Raw genomic sequence first — 16,097 nt, 5'->3', positions numbered from 1 at the left:
TTTTGTATTTGAAAGGAACCTCAAAGTGTTGTTTCTCCAGCTCCCTTATGTGAAGAAAGATTAAGCTCCTAAGATACACTGCTGTCTTTCATTGTTATTACTAAAACTATATCCGTGTTTAATCAAAACAGACATCAGTTTTGCCAAGGTCATTTGGATTTCTCTTCTGAATTTAGGAAGTGACAGAAAATGGAATTAAAAAAGAGGTCAATACGTTGGGAGATAGACAAGTCAAATATAATAAATACTTTAGAGGCTATTGACTGCTCAGTCTATACTTTTGGAACAACATTCACTCAGATGCCTGATCCACACCCATCTTCTACTTTGTCATTAATAATGTCATATAAAATTGAAACAGAAGTTCGGCTTTTGATTTATTTCCCTAAGCCCTATTATTCATCTAAAAAGCACATACTTTTTCAAAAAGAAAAATTAAGTTGAATTGATAGAATTGGGTCTTCATAAACCACACTGATTACTACCCAGTACCTTGGGTCTTTTTGGCTTTTAAGTAATCAATCAATTGATTTTCAGTCTCTTAACTTAAATGCTTGAAAGATAACTTGAAACACATATTTTTCAAATTGCTCTTTATTCTAGATGAGCATGCTGTTACACCATACTCCAATCTTCAGCATGTCTTTCATCTCCCAGGATACAACAAGCAATTGTTTTGAGTCCATTTCCCTCTTAGGTAGTCCACAAAGAGCAAATCTAAGATGCCTGTGAAATGTAAATCACATCACTATTTTATATACTACTTTTAAAAAGAAGAAGAAAAAATCTTGCAATTTAAATGATACAATGCCTTCTTCTTCCTTAGTTTATAGTTTTCGAAAAAGCTCTTGTTGACACAGACATATGTGCTTCACTAATAGCAGATTTACTTCCTGCTGTTGTTTCCATGCCATTCTGCCCACACAACAATTTTTGTTTCAATGTCAAATCATAGTACAATCTTTCTGAAGACATTTTAAAAGGCAATGAAGTTCAACACATGTAGTATCCACAATGTGCAGAACTCAACTGAAATGCATGCATCCTATTTCCTGGTGGGCCTAAAGCAATTTTAAGATGCCATCAATTAATTGGAGAAGCAACGGATTTCCAAAATTCCAAAATATGAAAAGATGCACACCTTAAAATCACTGAATATTGTAACATAAAATCTGTATATATTATCACCCAACAAGTACTATTAATACCTGCACTGAAAAACTTTTTTACACTACTCAATATAACATTTTTTTGCTGCCTTTTGGGTTTTAGATCCTTGGTAGGCACTGGGGAATAAAAATCTAATTCATAGCCTTTACCCTTAAGTTTGGTGAAAGGGACCAACAATGAAACATCTGTAAAACGGAATAAAAAGAACCATAATGTAAGTATGACAAAGTGCTATGGGAACAGAGGAAGGAATAATTAATTCTGCTTAAAGAAGCTGTGTTACTATTTTGTGCCACAGTTTTTTGTGACTCAATTTTCAAGAATATATTCGTTATATGTTATTATGTGCTCTAATTTTGGGAAATTTCTGGAATTTGGAACTTAGGTTTTGAGATTACTATTCTTGGCTTTACTATTATGACTATGGAAACAATTTCTTGATGTTAAAAGTAAGTACAAAAAAACATTTCACGAGAAAAAAGTTAAACTCGAATTTCAATTTGAACAACTTAACACTTAGAGTATTTAGGACAATGTATTCTTTCAATTTTAAATAATAAAATTATTTAAGTGAGGGAGACAATAATCTTAAGTAATCATCACTAGGTAACTTATTTTTTAAAAACGTTTAATAATTAAAAACTCACTTTATCTCTTCAACAAATAGTGTTGAAAAACTGGATATCCATATGCAAAAAAACCCATTTCACACCTCACAAAAACACATTCAAAATGGATTACATACTTACCTAAATGTAATAAACTAAAACTATACAATTCCTAGAAGGAAACATGGAAGAAAATCTTTGTGATCCTTATAAAGCAAAGATTTCTTAGATACAACACCAAAATCCCAGTAAGAAAGTGATAAATAATGCACATGGGTGACCCAGTCAGTTGGGCATCTGCCTTTGGCTCAGGTCATGATCCTAGTGTCCTGGGATTGAGCCCTGCATTGGGCTTCCTGCTCAGCAGGAAGTCTGCTTCTCCCTCTGCCCTTCCCTCCCTGCTCATGAACTCTCACTCTCTCTCCCTCAAATGAATAAATCTTTTTTTAAAAAGTGATAAATAAGTGCAGCCCTGGTGGCTTAGCAGTTTAGCACCGCCTTCAGCCCAGAGCGTGATCCTGGAGTCCCGGGATCAAGTCCCATGTCAGGCTCCCTACATGGAGTCTGCTTCTCCCTCTGCCTCTCTCTCTCTTTCTCTTTCTCTGTCTCTAAAAAATAAATAAAATCTTAAAAAAAAAAAAAAAAGGAATGTTCTTTCCTTCCTAAAAAAAAAAAAAAGTGATAAGGTTTCATCAAAATTAAGAGTTTCTCTTCAAAAGCACTACTAAGTCATTACAGATTGGTTAAAAAATATTTGTAAACATATGTCTGATAAAGGATTTGAATACAGAATACATGAACTCTTAAAGAAGATACATAAATGCAAATCAAACTCCAATGAGATACCACTTCATACCCACGAGGATGGCTAAAATCAGAAAAACTGATGAAATCAAATAATGACAAGGATATTGAGCAACTAGAACTTTCATACATTGCTGGTGGGAATGCAACATGGTAGAGCCACTTTAAAAATTGGTTTGGAAATTTCTTATAAAGTTAAAAATATACTTAATCATACAATCCTGCAATCCCATTCCTAGATTTTTGCCCAAATTAAATAAAAACCTACGTTCACACAAAAATCTGTATACAGATGTTCACGGCAGCTTTATTCATAACCATAAGAAACTGGAAACAACTCAAATGTACCTCTAGTAGAGAACAGATAAATAAATTGTGGTACACCCATAAAATAAACAGAACTTGGCAATAAAAAGGAATGAACTATTCATTCACAAAACAATATGGATGAATTTCAAATGCATCATGCCAGGTGAAAGAAACCAGATACGAAAAATATACTGAATGGTTCCATTTACGTGCCTTTTTTTTTTAAGATTTTATTTATTTATTCATGACGACACAGAAAGAGAGAGAGGCAGAGACACAGGCAGAGGGAGAAGTAGGCTCCATGCAGGGAGCCCAACGTGGGACTCAATCCTAGGTCTCCAGGATCACATCTCAGGCCTAAGGCAGTGCTAAACTGCTGGGCCACCGGGGCTGCCCCCTAATGACATTCTTTTTTTAATGTTTTTTGTTCTGTTTTGCTTTTTGTTTTGTTTTGTTTTTTGTTTTGTTTTTATGATAGTCGCACAGAGAGAGAGAGAGAGAGAGAGAGAGAGGAAGAGACACAGGCAGAGGGAGAAGCAGGCTCCATGCACCAGGAGCCTGATGTGGGACTTGATCCCGGGTCTCCAGGACCGCGCCCTGGGCCAAAGGCAGGCGCTAAACTGCTGCGCCACCCAGGGATCCCCCTAATGACATTCTTATACTAGGGACAGAGCATAGGTCAGTGATTGGCTGCCCCTTACCACAAAGGGGCACAAGGCAAAGGGTAATGGCAGTGATAGAAATGTTCTATATCTCATCATGATGGAAACACGACTATGTAATCTGTCAAAACCTGCAAAATATATACTAAAAAAGATGAATTTTAATGTATGTAAATTATACCTTAATTTTAAAAAGAAAACAAATACAAAATTACACCAAAGTAGAAAAATGACTTAAAATTAAGGGGAAACCAAACTTTATCTAGCTCAAGCCTAACATAAACAACAGTGCCCACTTTGGATTACCCATATTTAAGAAAGAATTTAAAGAGAACATAATATAATTTACCAGGAAACAATGAATGTCTAGATTTAGAGAGTAAGTATAAATCAGTGAAACTATTACTTCGAGCATATCATAATCTGGGTGGCAGATTTCCCTATTAATAAGATCTTGCTTTTTTTTTTTTTCAATTAATTTTTAATTTATTTTTTGTAAGTAATCTCTACACCCTATGTGGGGCTCAAACTCACAATCCTGAGATTAAGAGTCACATGCTCTACAGACTAAACCAGCTAGGCGCCCCTAAAACCTTGCCTTTTGACTAAAAACTAGGGAGACAAGGAAGTCGGTAAAATGGCTGCTTAGTTCCAATGGGAATGGCTGACTCCACGAAACAAGGAATATAATGCAGGGTGTACCTAATGCAAACAAATAACCAAACAGCAACAGCACAAAAAACTCTGTTAGAATTTGAAAATGAAGTAAAAGCAAGCAACTTCTACTTGTTTCTCAAAAGCAAAGCGGTTAATTAAATGGACACATGCCTCTAACATAAAATTTGCTGACATTCAGCATTATTTTATGAAAAAAATCGCCAGTGAATATTTAGTTAGAAAACTTTAAGTTGCTGCCAAGTGGACGTGTGACTTTTAAGCTTTAATAACTGCTTCACTAACCACTGTAATTATCTTAAAGGACTAACTTTCTATGATCCTTCTGTTGATGCTTTGAGGTAATTATTGCTCAAAACACTTAGAAATTTTGTCAGTTTAAAAAAAATAATAAACGGATTGTCTTAAGAGATACCATTGAAGTTCACTTTCTACCCTAAAATGTATTTACTTTGACATAAAACACTCTTAAGGTAGGAATAGAATTTTTAAAAGGGGGGGCGGGGACAACCAAAAAATTTGTATGTGTAACATCGAATTTTATAGACAAAATTAAAGGTTTGTGGATGACCTCTGAGTGAGGAATTTAAAAATCTAGAGCATTTCTACTCTGACACTATGTAGCCACATCTGCTTAACCCAACATTCTCAGCCTTCTGTCTCAATCTCTTCACTGAAAATGAGGCACTGGATTAGGTCTTTAAGAGGTTTTTAAAGGAGAGTGTCTCTGGTAAACTTAATACACAAACACTAATCTAGCACATTATTCTGAGAACCCTTCTAAGGTGCTTGTGGTAGTTTCTTGAAAAAAATCACTATTGCCTTTGTACCAAAGAATTATTTTTAAAGAAGATGGAAAAGACTAGGCCTCAGTTGTATAGGTATTCTGAAACTGAACTCAAGCTCTTAGTACTCATGACATCTTTTCAGGTAAACAAGCAGTTTAATGATACGGGGATTAAGCTGACTAAAGAACAGGTAGGTAAAGCAGAGCTTGCCCAGAGTAATGGGATTTCCTGACCAGTACACTGGCTGCCTTCATCCTCTCCCAAGTATCCAGCCACATTCCTTACCTTCTTTACTCCATTTGTTGAAAATGACCTTAAGACCAAGAACTATTGGGGCACCTGGGTGGCTCAGTGGTTGAGCGTCTGCCTTTGGTCCTCAGGTCATGATCAGGTCCTGGGATTGAGCCCCGATTCGGGCTACCCATGGGGAGCCTGCTTTTCCTTCTGCCTATGACTCTGCCTCTCTCTCTTTGTGTCTCTCATGAATAAATACATAAAATCTTAAAAAAAAAAAAAAAAAAGACCAACTATGGAACAAAGGAAAAGTTCCTTGTTTTTCCCTTTGCCTCTTTCCCACCATTTTAGTGAAGTTGGGAGTCTACCTTCCAGCCATCAATATTGGTGACCCTTTAGAACCTTGATATATATGCTCATGGCTAATCAATTTTCCTGTCACAATAATTTTCAGCCCCTGAGCTTTGAAAGCAAGAAAAGTTACACCTTAAAAGTGGAAGGAGCCAATCCTCACCTAGAGATGCGTTTCCTGAACCTAGGACCATTTCAGGACACAACAACAGTGCACATCAGCGTGGAAGATGTGGATGAGCCCCCCATCTTTGAACCAGGCTTTTATTTTGTGGAGGTTCCGGAGGATGTAGCGATTGGAACAACCATACAGATCATTTCTGCCAAGGACCCAGATGTGACCAACAACTCAATCAGGTTTTTCCATAGATTTCACCTTTCTTATGCCTCAGAATCTTCCCTCCCCTGGTATCTAATTTTCTAGCACTTTTTCCCTTTGCTTCTTCCATCTCTGAAGACTCTCCTTTTTAGTTCTTCTTGTTTAAATATTATGGCTTTTTCATGTTATTTAGAAGTAATGTATCATGTCTGCAACTTACTGCCAATTGGTTCAGCAAAAAACACATGCATACTCACATACACACACACACACACACACACACACACACCACACATGCACACACACACCCCTACCTTACGTTTAATCATAGCCCTATTGATATTCTAGGATGGATTCTTTGTTGTGACAGGCTGCCCTGTGCATCGTACAATGTTTAACAGCATCTCTGGCCTCAACCCACTAAATGCCAGTAGCACTCCCTGAGTTGTAACAACTTAAAATGTCCCCACATATTGCCAAATATCCCAGGAGGGGGAAGGGATGGGAGGATCAAAACATCCCCAATTCGATAAAGCACATACAGACACATAGCACAAAAAAGTTAAAAACTGTCAAATCCTGGGGCGCCTGGGTGGCTCAGTCAGTTAAGCGTCCAACTCTTGGTCTCAGCTCAGGATTGTGAGTTCAAGCCCCACAATGGGCTCCACACTTGGGCATGAAGTCTACTTAAAACAAAACAGAACCACCTTCAAATCTTATTAATGAATACAAAAGTGATCACTGCACATTTTTTCAATTCCTATGAACCTTTGATTTCTCTACTATATATATATATATATTTCCATATACTACAAAAGAACATAGAAACTATTCCTGCTGTCAATGGCTTCAGTGCCTTGTAGAATGGCTAGATAGAGCTTTCTATTTCAAGCCTACATAATAATCTCTCCAAATGGTGTTTTGTAGTTAAAGATTCCAATCAAGATGCTTCCCCAACAAGGCAGGGAGGAGAGCTGCTCTTACAGCCATGGCTATTTCCTTCTATCAACTCTGGAGCCAAAGTGCAAACCGCTGATAGGTTGACACCTCAACCTTCCAGAGCAACTGCCAAACCTCTGAAGCTTGACACAAAAGATCAGGATTCCAAGGCTGTTTGGGGGCCATCTGTCATATTAATTGTTGAAAGCCAAATGGCAAAAATGGATCTGGGGCTTTAGTACAGATAACACATTTTAAATGCACCCCAATTTATCAAATGCCTTTTCTATTGGATACTTCCCTTACCTAGCGCTACTTTGTATTTAATGAATACATGCTTCTTCAGTTTAACAAGGATGCTTCTCTCCTGAGAATAACTTTACTGGGGAAAATCTGCTTCATCTAACCAACTAGTAAACATTTTACATTTGCAGGCATTAAAATGGCTAAAATGATTTTGTTTGAATTCTGATATTTGATTTTTAGAAGTCAACTAATCTTTCTAGTATGAATTACATCAACTTTATAGAAATGATATTTCAACCTTAAGCTTTTAAAATGTATAATAGGAGGGAAGAAGTTAGTAAAACCATATTATCCCCAAAACAACCGTAACATAAATGAAACAGATTCTATAAATTCATATTTTCAGAAGCCAAGAAAAATATATTTATATCTTCTGATCAATTAGTTCATCTGTTCATGTTGGAAAAGATACTGTGGGGAAAATTTTATGGAGGGAGAGAAACAAAACAGGCATAAGCTCGAAAAACTTAGAGTCCATTTCTAAAACAGTCAATCAAGTATCCAGTATATACTTCTACATCTTCTTTCCCGATTCTGAATCTGGATTACCACATGGTAAGCACTGGGAATACAGTTGTTAGGAGTTACACTGCTAAGTGACAAGCAAAAGAGACTGAATGCAGTCAGAAAACACATACACACATCCACACACCCCTAGTGTGTATGTGCAGTATACAAGACTGAAGTCATCAACTCATGACAGACATACAAATAAAAGCAAGACACCAACAAGCCTACATCCACTCCTGCCATGGAGCAAAATGAGGCACACAAAATTAAGGAATCCTGTCTGGCTAACAGAAAATACTGCTTCAGATGACTGGCCTTTGAAAATCATCAGTTGGCCTGCATCAGGGAGGCACACAATCGAGAAGTTTTCTATTCCAATATATCCCAGTCAGGAGGAATCCACAAGTGAATAGGCCAGAGGTAGAGAGCAGGGTCTCCTGGGCTTACTCTGGGGCAGAACTCTAAGGCCTGAGAGAGAAACTGGCCAGAACAGGGTGACAGTCACAGGCCTGGAGAGAACAAGATAATCATTCAGACAGAGGGGGAAAGAATCCCTCCTATCAGAACTGGGGATAATTCTCCTTCTGCCTTTTGGTTGCAAAGGAGAATTCATATTGCCAAGATAGAGGGGTCCTGACTCTGTACTGTCTGACAGGAATAAAGAATGGTCCCTAGACTCAGATATATATTAGGAGTCCTGGATTCTCAGAGGGAAAAGCACATAAAAGGCAAATCTCTGGCTATCATTTAATAAATCCATTTGGAAATTACTGTCCTGTTATCTTTCCCCAAATTGCTCATTTTATCCTCATTTTTCCTATAAAAGTTATTTTCTTTTAAAATAATTTGCAAGTTATATGCTGCTTGGCTATCTAATTCATCTACTGCATTTTTATTAGAAATAAATGAGATTTATATTCCTAAAAAGAAAACACATATTAAACTGCCCTAAAATCAATATATCACCTTAGGTTAAAATGTTATGGATAGGCCATTTAACTTTTTTAAAAAATTATTAGGACCTTCATAATCTCCTTTGTAGAAACTTTATGGCATGCTCAGGCATATAAACTGGTCATGATTTACTAGTAAATCCCAAAACCAAATCTCCAGATTTAGTTACATATTACCTGAAAAATACCATGTTTAGTATCTCCTAAACAATTTAGGATCTCCTAAATTTTTAATAAATGCCCAAGGCACTTCTGGCAAGCAGGAAATGGAATCATTTGGCACCTGAAATAGGCTTCTGCTGGTATGGAAACAGCCTGCCCTCCCAGAGTATGTGTGTGTGGATTTAGAAAGCCTGCCGATGACGCCCCACCTTCAAATTGCTCACAAATTCAGAGTATGTCCTCAGCCAAGCAAGTAAGCAGGGAGCCCAACAAACACTAGCTTTTGTTCACTGAAGGCAGTTCTGTATGTGAATATTATACCTATTCTGCCCATAATTGGTGGGAGTATTATGGTTAGAGAAAGGAAAACCACCTACATAATTCACTAGTATGTCCCAATTTCCTCATTTTCCATCTGTATCTACACCTTTAATTTGTTCTCCTGCCTCCTGAAAATGGCCCAGCGTCCCACTCAGAGTAGCGAATGCCTCTACTGCCTCAGTTCAGTAACTTCTGATGTGGGAAATCGGAAGGGGGTTCCAACGAGATCAGGAAGGCTTCTCTAAGGCAAGCTTGCAGTGTTTCCTCTCGGTGTGTCAGCAGGCAGTACTGTCATGGGTTCTGTTGGTTAGTCCCACCTCCCATACCACCTCCCATACCATCTGCGACACGTGCTATGGCACTGTATGTCTGAGTGTAGAAAGCTGCTTCATCATAGAGGCTAGGGGCTGCCTCTCCCCTCCACACCATGCCTACAGCTTGGAGAGCTGCCATCAGGATTATAGCTCCTTGGGCTGAATGGCTGGCTGAAAGAAAAGACTGTATTTTTTTCCAAAGATAAATTCAACTTTTAAAATAGCCAGTGAACTTTAAAACTAAATCACTAATTATGCCTAGGAAAGAATGCTCCAATTAATTTTAAATTAATTTTGTTCTTTACTAAGAAGTCAATGGTTTGTCATCATGGCTTAGTCAATTTCAAGAAGAGATAAGGCTTTGTTTCCTTCAACAATTGCATTCGTTCCATATGCAATAAAACAGCATGGAGTGGCAGTTAGGAGTAGGAACTTGAAACCAACCTGCCTAGACTTGATTCCAATCTTGGGAAATGACATAACCAATCCAGGACTCAGTCTCTTACCTATAAAACCAAGATAACGGAACCTACTCTGTTACATGAGCCAATATAATGTAAAGTATTCAGAGCAATGTGTGGCTACAGTAAGTGTTTATTAAAATGGGTCACAAGCAGAGAATGGCACTACTGTTCTTCCTTAAATTTCCCAACTCGTGGAGAATTGTAACTGAGATGATTCCACTTCTCCAGGCCTTACTGGTCACCTTTTCCCTTAACGCCTCTCTGAAAGGCCAACTCGAATCCCTACAGAAAAAAAAAAACATATTTGGAACAAAACATTTTACCAAATTATACACACATAAGAATATACTACATAAGTGTCTGTGTTTATATATGTATATATACCTACAAACTTGTTCATATTTGGGGTTTTTTTAAGATTTTATTTATTCATGAGAGACACAGAAAGAGAGAGGCAGAGACACAGGCCAAGGGAGAAGCAGGCTCCCTGCAAGGAGCCCGATATGGTACTCGATCCTGGTTCCTGGGATTACTCCCTGGGCCAAAGGCAGATGTTCAACCGCTGAGCCACCCAGGCGTCTCACTTGTTCATATTTGAAACAAAAGTGGTACCATCAATATTTACCCTTACTGCATGTGACAGTCTGGCATGCATATGTTCCATTTCATTTTCTTTCAACACTAGTCATAACCTACCATATTGATTTCATAACCTGCAATTTAAAAAATGCACTAAAGAAACTTCGTACTCCCATCAAAATGGCAGTTTCCTAGTTTCAACAACATATAGGCTGCAATCCCTGACAACATTAAATAGAATTTTGAACCCAATATGTTATAGTAGTTTTATATGCACGTATATAAACATATATGTTACCCCTGCAAATTATTAGCTGTTTAACTGTACAAAAGTGACTTCTCTTAGTTTTCTTTTCTGCTCACTGAGATAATATCTACCTCTTAGAGATTTTATAACAATTTTAAAAAGAAGCTATAAAACATCTGGTATTCCACAAATGGCAACTAAGAACTACACAGATTCTCAAGAATGGTTCTCAATCATGGCTACATACCATGGAGGATTTTAAACATACAGATGCCTGAATCTCCCTCCACACTTACTGAATCTCCCAAAATGGGGACCAGGTGAGAGAACACAGAGAGTTAGACTGCCAAATTAGATTCAACAGGAATTGTGGCTCTTACCCAGTGCCCAAAAAAATAATAACTCAAAGGATAGAGACAACAGCAAAGTATGAGGCAAGCATTCTGTCCCTGGAGAGATCTAAAACCATCAGGTAAATATCCTTCTTTTCCTGTGTAAGGATGCATGTTGGACCATACTGAACATGAAAGATACAAGCAGTGAAGGACACCGCCTGAACAAAAAAAAGGAGCCATTCTGGTTATGGAACATCTGCTTTTTATACTCCATTAATTACATGGCTCACATGGTATTTTCCAGCAAGCTGTACCCCATAAATTCATAAATTCCAAGTTTATTTACATTAAGCAACCTAGTCAAACCTGGTTCATCCTGCTAAAAATATTCCATGGATAAAAGGACTCTTTAGCTAATAAATACCATTATTGTCTGCCAGCAGGTCAGTCATTAGCACATTTACAAAGAACCCGATGGAAATCTTTCCTTCTCAATAGGTGATATGAATTACAGGGATCGGAACCACCGAACTATATACCTTTTCCATTTCCAATCTAACATTTCAAAATTTAAAGGAATACGTTTGTTTTTGTTTTTTTAAGATTTTATTTATTGGGATCCCTGGGTGGCGCAGCGGTTTGGCGCCTGCCTTTGGCCCAGGGCGCGATCCTGGAGACCCGGGATCGAATCCCACGTCAGGCTCCCGGTGCATGGAGCCTGCTTCTCCCTCTGCCTCTCTCTCTCTCTCTCTCTCTCTGTGTGACTATCATAAATAAATAAAAAATATTAAAAAAAAAAAAAGATTTTATTTATTTATTCATGAGAGAAACACAGAGAGAGAGAGGCAGAGACACAAACACAGGGAGAAGCAGGCTCCAAGCAGGGAGCCTGATGTGGGACTCGATCCCGGGTCTCCAGGATCACACCCTGGGCTGAAGGCGGCGCTAAACCGCTGAGCCACCTGGGCTGCCCTACAAGTTGTTTTGAACTAAGACATGTAGGGGTTGATATTCAGAATATCCCAAAAGCCTCAGGGCAGTATTAAGCTGTAAACAGCTGGAATTCATCTTTAATTGGTTTAAAACTTCCCCAAGGATTTGGCACCGTTTTATTTCATTTTATGAATGAGGAAATTCAAGCAGTAATAGTTTGTGTTCGTGTTTTTTAGAGGGTTTTTATTGGGGGACTGTTTCTGGACATGATAAAACAGCAAATGTGGTCTTCCAAGTGTCCTTAACTCAGAACAAGCTGAGCCATGTTTCACGTAGTATGCACTCAGTTTTCTCATGTAATATGCCGTGGTACAGTTATTCAAATAAGACAGTGTACTTAATCTGTGTTTCTGCAGATATTCCATAGACAGAAGCAGTGACCCTGGAAGATTCTTCTATGTGGACATTACAACAGGTGCCCTGATGACTGCAAGACCCCTTGATCGGGAGGAGTTTTCTTGGCATAATATCACTGTCCTTGCTATGGAAATGAGTAAGTAACACAATAAATTGGTCTCTGTCATGTGACAAAATATAAGCATTGTAGACTGTGGAAGTTTCTAGAGCTATTATATTCTTTATGGGAAGAAACATAGATTATGGTTTATGCAAGTGAGTGAATGTATTTAGTTCAAATACTTACCAACTCCTATATACCTAGTTCTGTGCTAGAGATTAAAAAAAAAAAAAAACACTGCAAAAACAGCACCAAAAAATAGCACCTTTAAATCAAGGTGCTAGACTTCTATATGAAGAAAGGGACAATTCCTGAGAAATAAGAGGTTTTCAATCTTTAATAAGATTGGGAATACACAAATAGTATTGTCAAGGAGCAAGAACTCCTGTCCCCTCCAAGGGTCCTTCTAGCTGAACTAAGAATCAAATTGACATGAGACAGATTAACAAAAGAAAAGCAAATCTAACATGCATACATATGGGGAATTCACACGGACATAAAAATTCCAAAGATAGGCAAAATGAGATATACATGTCAGGCTGAACTATGAAGGAGGGGGTAGGAGTTTGGGAGTTTCCAAGGGCAGAAATGCATTTCACAGGACAGTAAGAGCAGATGTTTGATAATCAGAGGTTTGGGGCATCCCAGTTGGCTCAGCGGCTTGGTGCCACCTTCAGCCCAGGGCATGATCCTAGAGACCCGGGATCGAGTCCCACGTCGGGCTCCCTGCATGGAGCCTGCTTCTGTCTCTGCCTGTGTCTCTGCCTCTCTCTCTCTCTCTCTCTCTCTCTCTGTGTGTGTCTCATGAATAAATAAATAAAATCTTAAAAAAAAAATCAGAGGTTTGCCCTACCATACAGATGAGTCCACTCAGATAAAATTTTCCTGTTAATAACTCTTATTTTGGGGAGGGGAAAAAAAACAATCTAGATTCTTCTGTGTGGGTTAAGGGAATGACGGAAGTTTCTCTTGAACCCTCAGGGGCTCAAGTGCCTTCAGCTTAAATAATCTGCATGCCAAAGTGTCAAATGTGGGGGAGAGACCCATTCTGTATAGGACATTATTGCTGGATGAAAGAAAGCACTTACATCACCCTCACCACACACATGCATACACACAAACATGAATACAAAAATTTGAGACATCTTACACTAAAAAGATTTATGAACATAAACTTAAAAATAGAATGGAAAACTACTAAAAACTAGATAACATATTTATTATAAACTGCACAAAAATTAGATTACTCACTACTACATTCAGTTTTTCATAACAGTGATGGTAAGGGTTCAGGGAAATGCAGACCCCAATGTACTGGCACAACTATGTACAGTCATTCAGGAGGGCAACTGGGCAATTAAGCTTTTGTATTAAGATTCTCCAATATATTTATTCATACTCTTCTTCTCAAGAACCCTGCTTCTAATAACTATCTTAAGGAAATAATCATAGATGTCAACAAAGATCTATGTATCAAAATGTTTACTGCAGTGCAATTTTTACATAGGGGGAAAAATGGGAATTACCTAAATGTCTAATAATAGGGATCTGCCTAAGTAAATTGTTACAACCATACAATAAAATGAGCCTATCAAGCAGATATTAATATACATGTTTTCGAAGTGTATTTCAATGATACAGGATGATACTGCCCTAAAATATTAAAGTTTTAAATCCAACTTTTTAATTTTGCTTAAATGCAATGCGTGTGTGTGTGTGTGTGTGTGTGTGTCCCATATTTTTGGATATATGAAATAGTACATATATAATTGATATCTCTGGTGGTAGGTTTGGGGATCATATATACCTTGACATTTTTGGAGGATTTTCATTATTCCTTCCATAAACAAGTACCACAGTCATAACAGAAAAAAATTAAATAGGTCAGCACTTTGGTAACCAGGCAATAGAAATATTTAAGGGGAAAACATAGGAGAGCATAGATATTTCTGGGAAAGAAAAGATATATAAAGAAAAAATAAATCAGAAGAATAAGGCATTCTGAGATTTTATAAAATTATTTACTAGGAATAATTTCTGTGTCTTACAATTTCTATTTTATCTTCTTGGGATGTGGCCAAAACAAAAAAGGACAGGAGGGGCCCTCCAGGGGCTGTGAAATTGTCCTTGTATGGCAATGCCAAACAAAAGACAGACCAAAAGACACATTTCCCCATGAGTGACTATGAGTAACTTCTGCCTGAGCCAAAGATAAAGACTGGGTGTGTGTCTGATCCCATAATATCTTCTTAGTCCCTAGGCAAAAATAAATGTGCAGTGTTACCTGTATTCCTGTGAATAACTTGAAACCTTCTGAAATATAATTCAAAGAACTGATTATTCCACAGGAATAAAGCCAAGCAATGCCACACAGTATGCATCCAACTAGAAATGGGCTGTTTTCAAGCCCAGAATACAGAACTGACCTATCTTTAATTTCAGAACCTGAAGTGTGAGCCAAGTGAGAGATTCAAAACCTCTTTTGAAGATGCATTTTGTGATACCTGCCCCCTCCCAAGTCATACTCGCCTCATCCTCCTGACATCACACCCTGACACACACCTCATTCTGCACATGCGCCTTGTGTTATTTGACTGCACTCTTACCAGGCAGCACATGCATCCCGTTTCTCTTGCCATTTTTGTGTTCTTTATCCATTCCTTTAAAAAACCAAAGTGACAAGGTAAATACCTATTCCAGCAAAGAACCGCTTTCTTGTACCACTGAACCCTCACCTTTGGTTTTCTCTGTGTTCTCTTTAGACAATCCTTCCCAGGTTGGAAGTGTTTCCGTCACAATCAAAGTCTTAGATGTGAATGACAATGCTCCAGAATTCCCCAGATTCTATGAAGCTTTTGTGTGTGAAAATGCCAAAGCCGGGCAGGTAAGGCAGTCCGGAGGTGTACACATTGGTTAACCTCCAACATTCAGAAATGACTGCTACAGATAACCAAATTTGCCATCAAAGAAGTTTAGACTTCAGAAACTAACAGTTCATGAAAGACTCCCTGATTTTTGTGTGGCATGTTGCAACAGTTTATTTGTTAGGACAACCATGGGGAGCCCCCATTACATTTTATAATCTCAACAATGCTTTGGTGGTAGCTTCATTCACAGGCTAACCTGAAGTTATCTACACATCTACAGTACCAACTGCAGGAATATGTGCTCTGGGTCCTGGGAGTGAGGGACCATGAAGATCAGAAAACTCTTCTCTTTTCCTCAGTTCAGCACTAATACCTAAAAATACTTGCAGTAGGGAATGTTTATTTTTTATATCTTCCCACCTCCTTTTCTTAACTTCTGACAACAGGTAACTTGTTTAAGGACTGCTTATCCTATTCTCAGAATGCTTTGTTACCCAGAATACTTACTCACTCCTTCCTCAATTAAAACACATTTCCTAATGTTGCTCGTATCAGGTCAATTTTAATAGAAAAGGAATCTGAAGGAAAAATATTCTACTAATTTGAAACAACCACAGTTCTATAATATGCAGAGACATATCTGTACATGTTTTCAAGTATGCTCTTAAATGTAAATGAATAATGTGGTTGATCAAATTCCAAGTGGTGTAACTGAGAAACATTCAGAACT

The 16,097-nt window shown here is 37.9% G+C and overlaps 1 protein-coding gene and 1 long non-coding RNA gene across 9 annotated transcripts in view; one reads left to right on the top strand and one right to left on the bottom strand.

Moving 5' to 3' along the window:
* The window catches only part of CDH20 (cadherin 20), a 214,895-nt gene that overhangs the window by 172,951 nt on the left and 25,847 nt on the right, over positions 1-16,097 (top strand). For all 4 annotated transcript variants that reach the window (XM_077891342.1, XM_077891320.1, XM_077891327.1 and 1 more), the window contains exons 7-9: positions 5,705-5,958; positions 12,400-12,536; positions 15,263-15,384. In XM_077891342.1, coding sequence (XP_077747468.1) covers positions 5,705-5,958; positions 12,400-12,536; positions 15,263-15,384 — 513 coding nt within the window. The remainder of the gene's footprint in view (positions 1-5,704; positions 5,959-12,399; positions 12,537-15,262; positions 15,385-16,097) is intronic.
* The window catches only part of LOC144310416 (uncharacterized), a 71,644-nt gene that overhangs the window by 41,631 nt on the left and 13,916 nt on the right, over positions 1-16,097 (bottom strand). For 4 of the 5 annotated variants that reach the window (XR_013376153.1, XR_013376150.1, XR_013376156.1 and 1 more), the window contains exon 3: positions 9,959-10,171. This is a non-coding gene — a long non-coding RNA (uncharacterized LOC144310416). Of the gene's footprint in view, positions 1-9,869; positions 10,172-16,097 lie in introns of all 5 variants that reach the window. The other variant, XR_013376141.1, reaches the window with a different exon arrangement.

The sequence above is a fragment of the Canis aureus genome, chromosome 1, assembly GCF_053574225.1.
Source record: "Canis aureus isolate CA01 chromosome 1, VMU_Caureus_v.1.0, whole genome shotgun sequence".
Taxonomy (NCBI): domain Eukaryota; kingdom Metazoa; phylum Chordata; class Mammalia; order Carnivora; family Canidae; genus Canis; species Canis aureus.
This window is presented reverse-complemented; position numbering and strand designations above follow the sequence as displayed.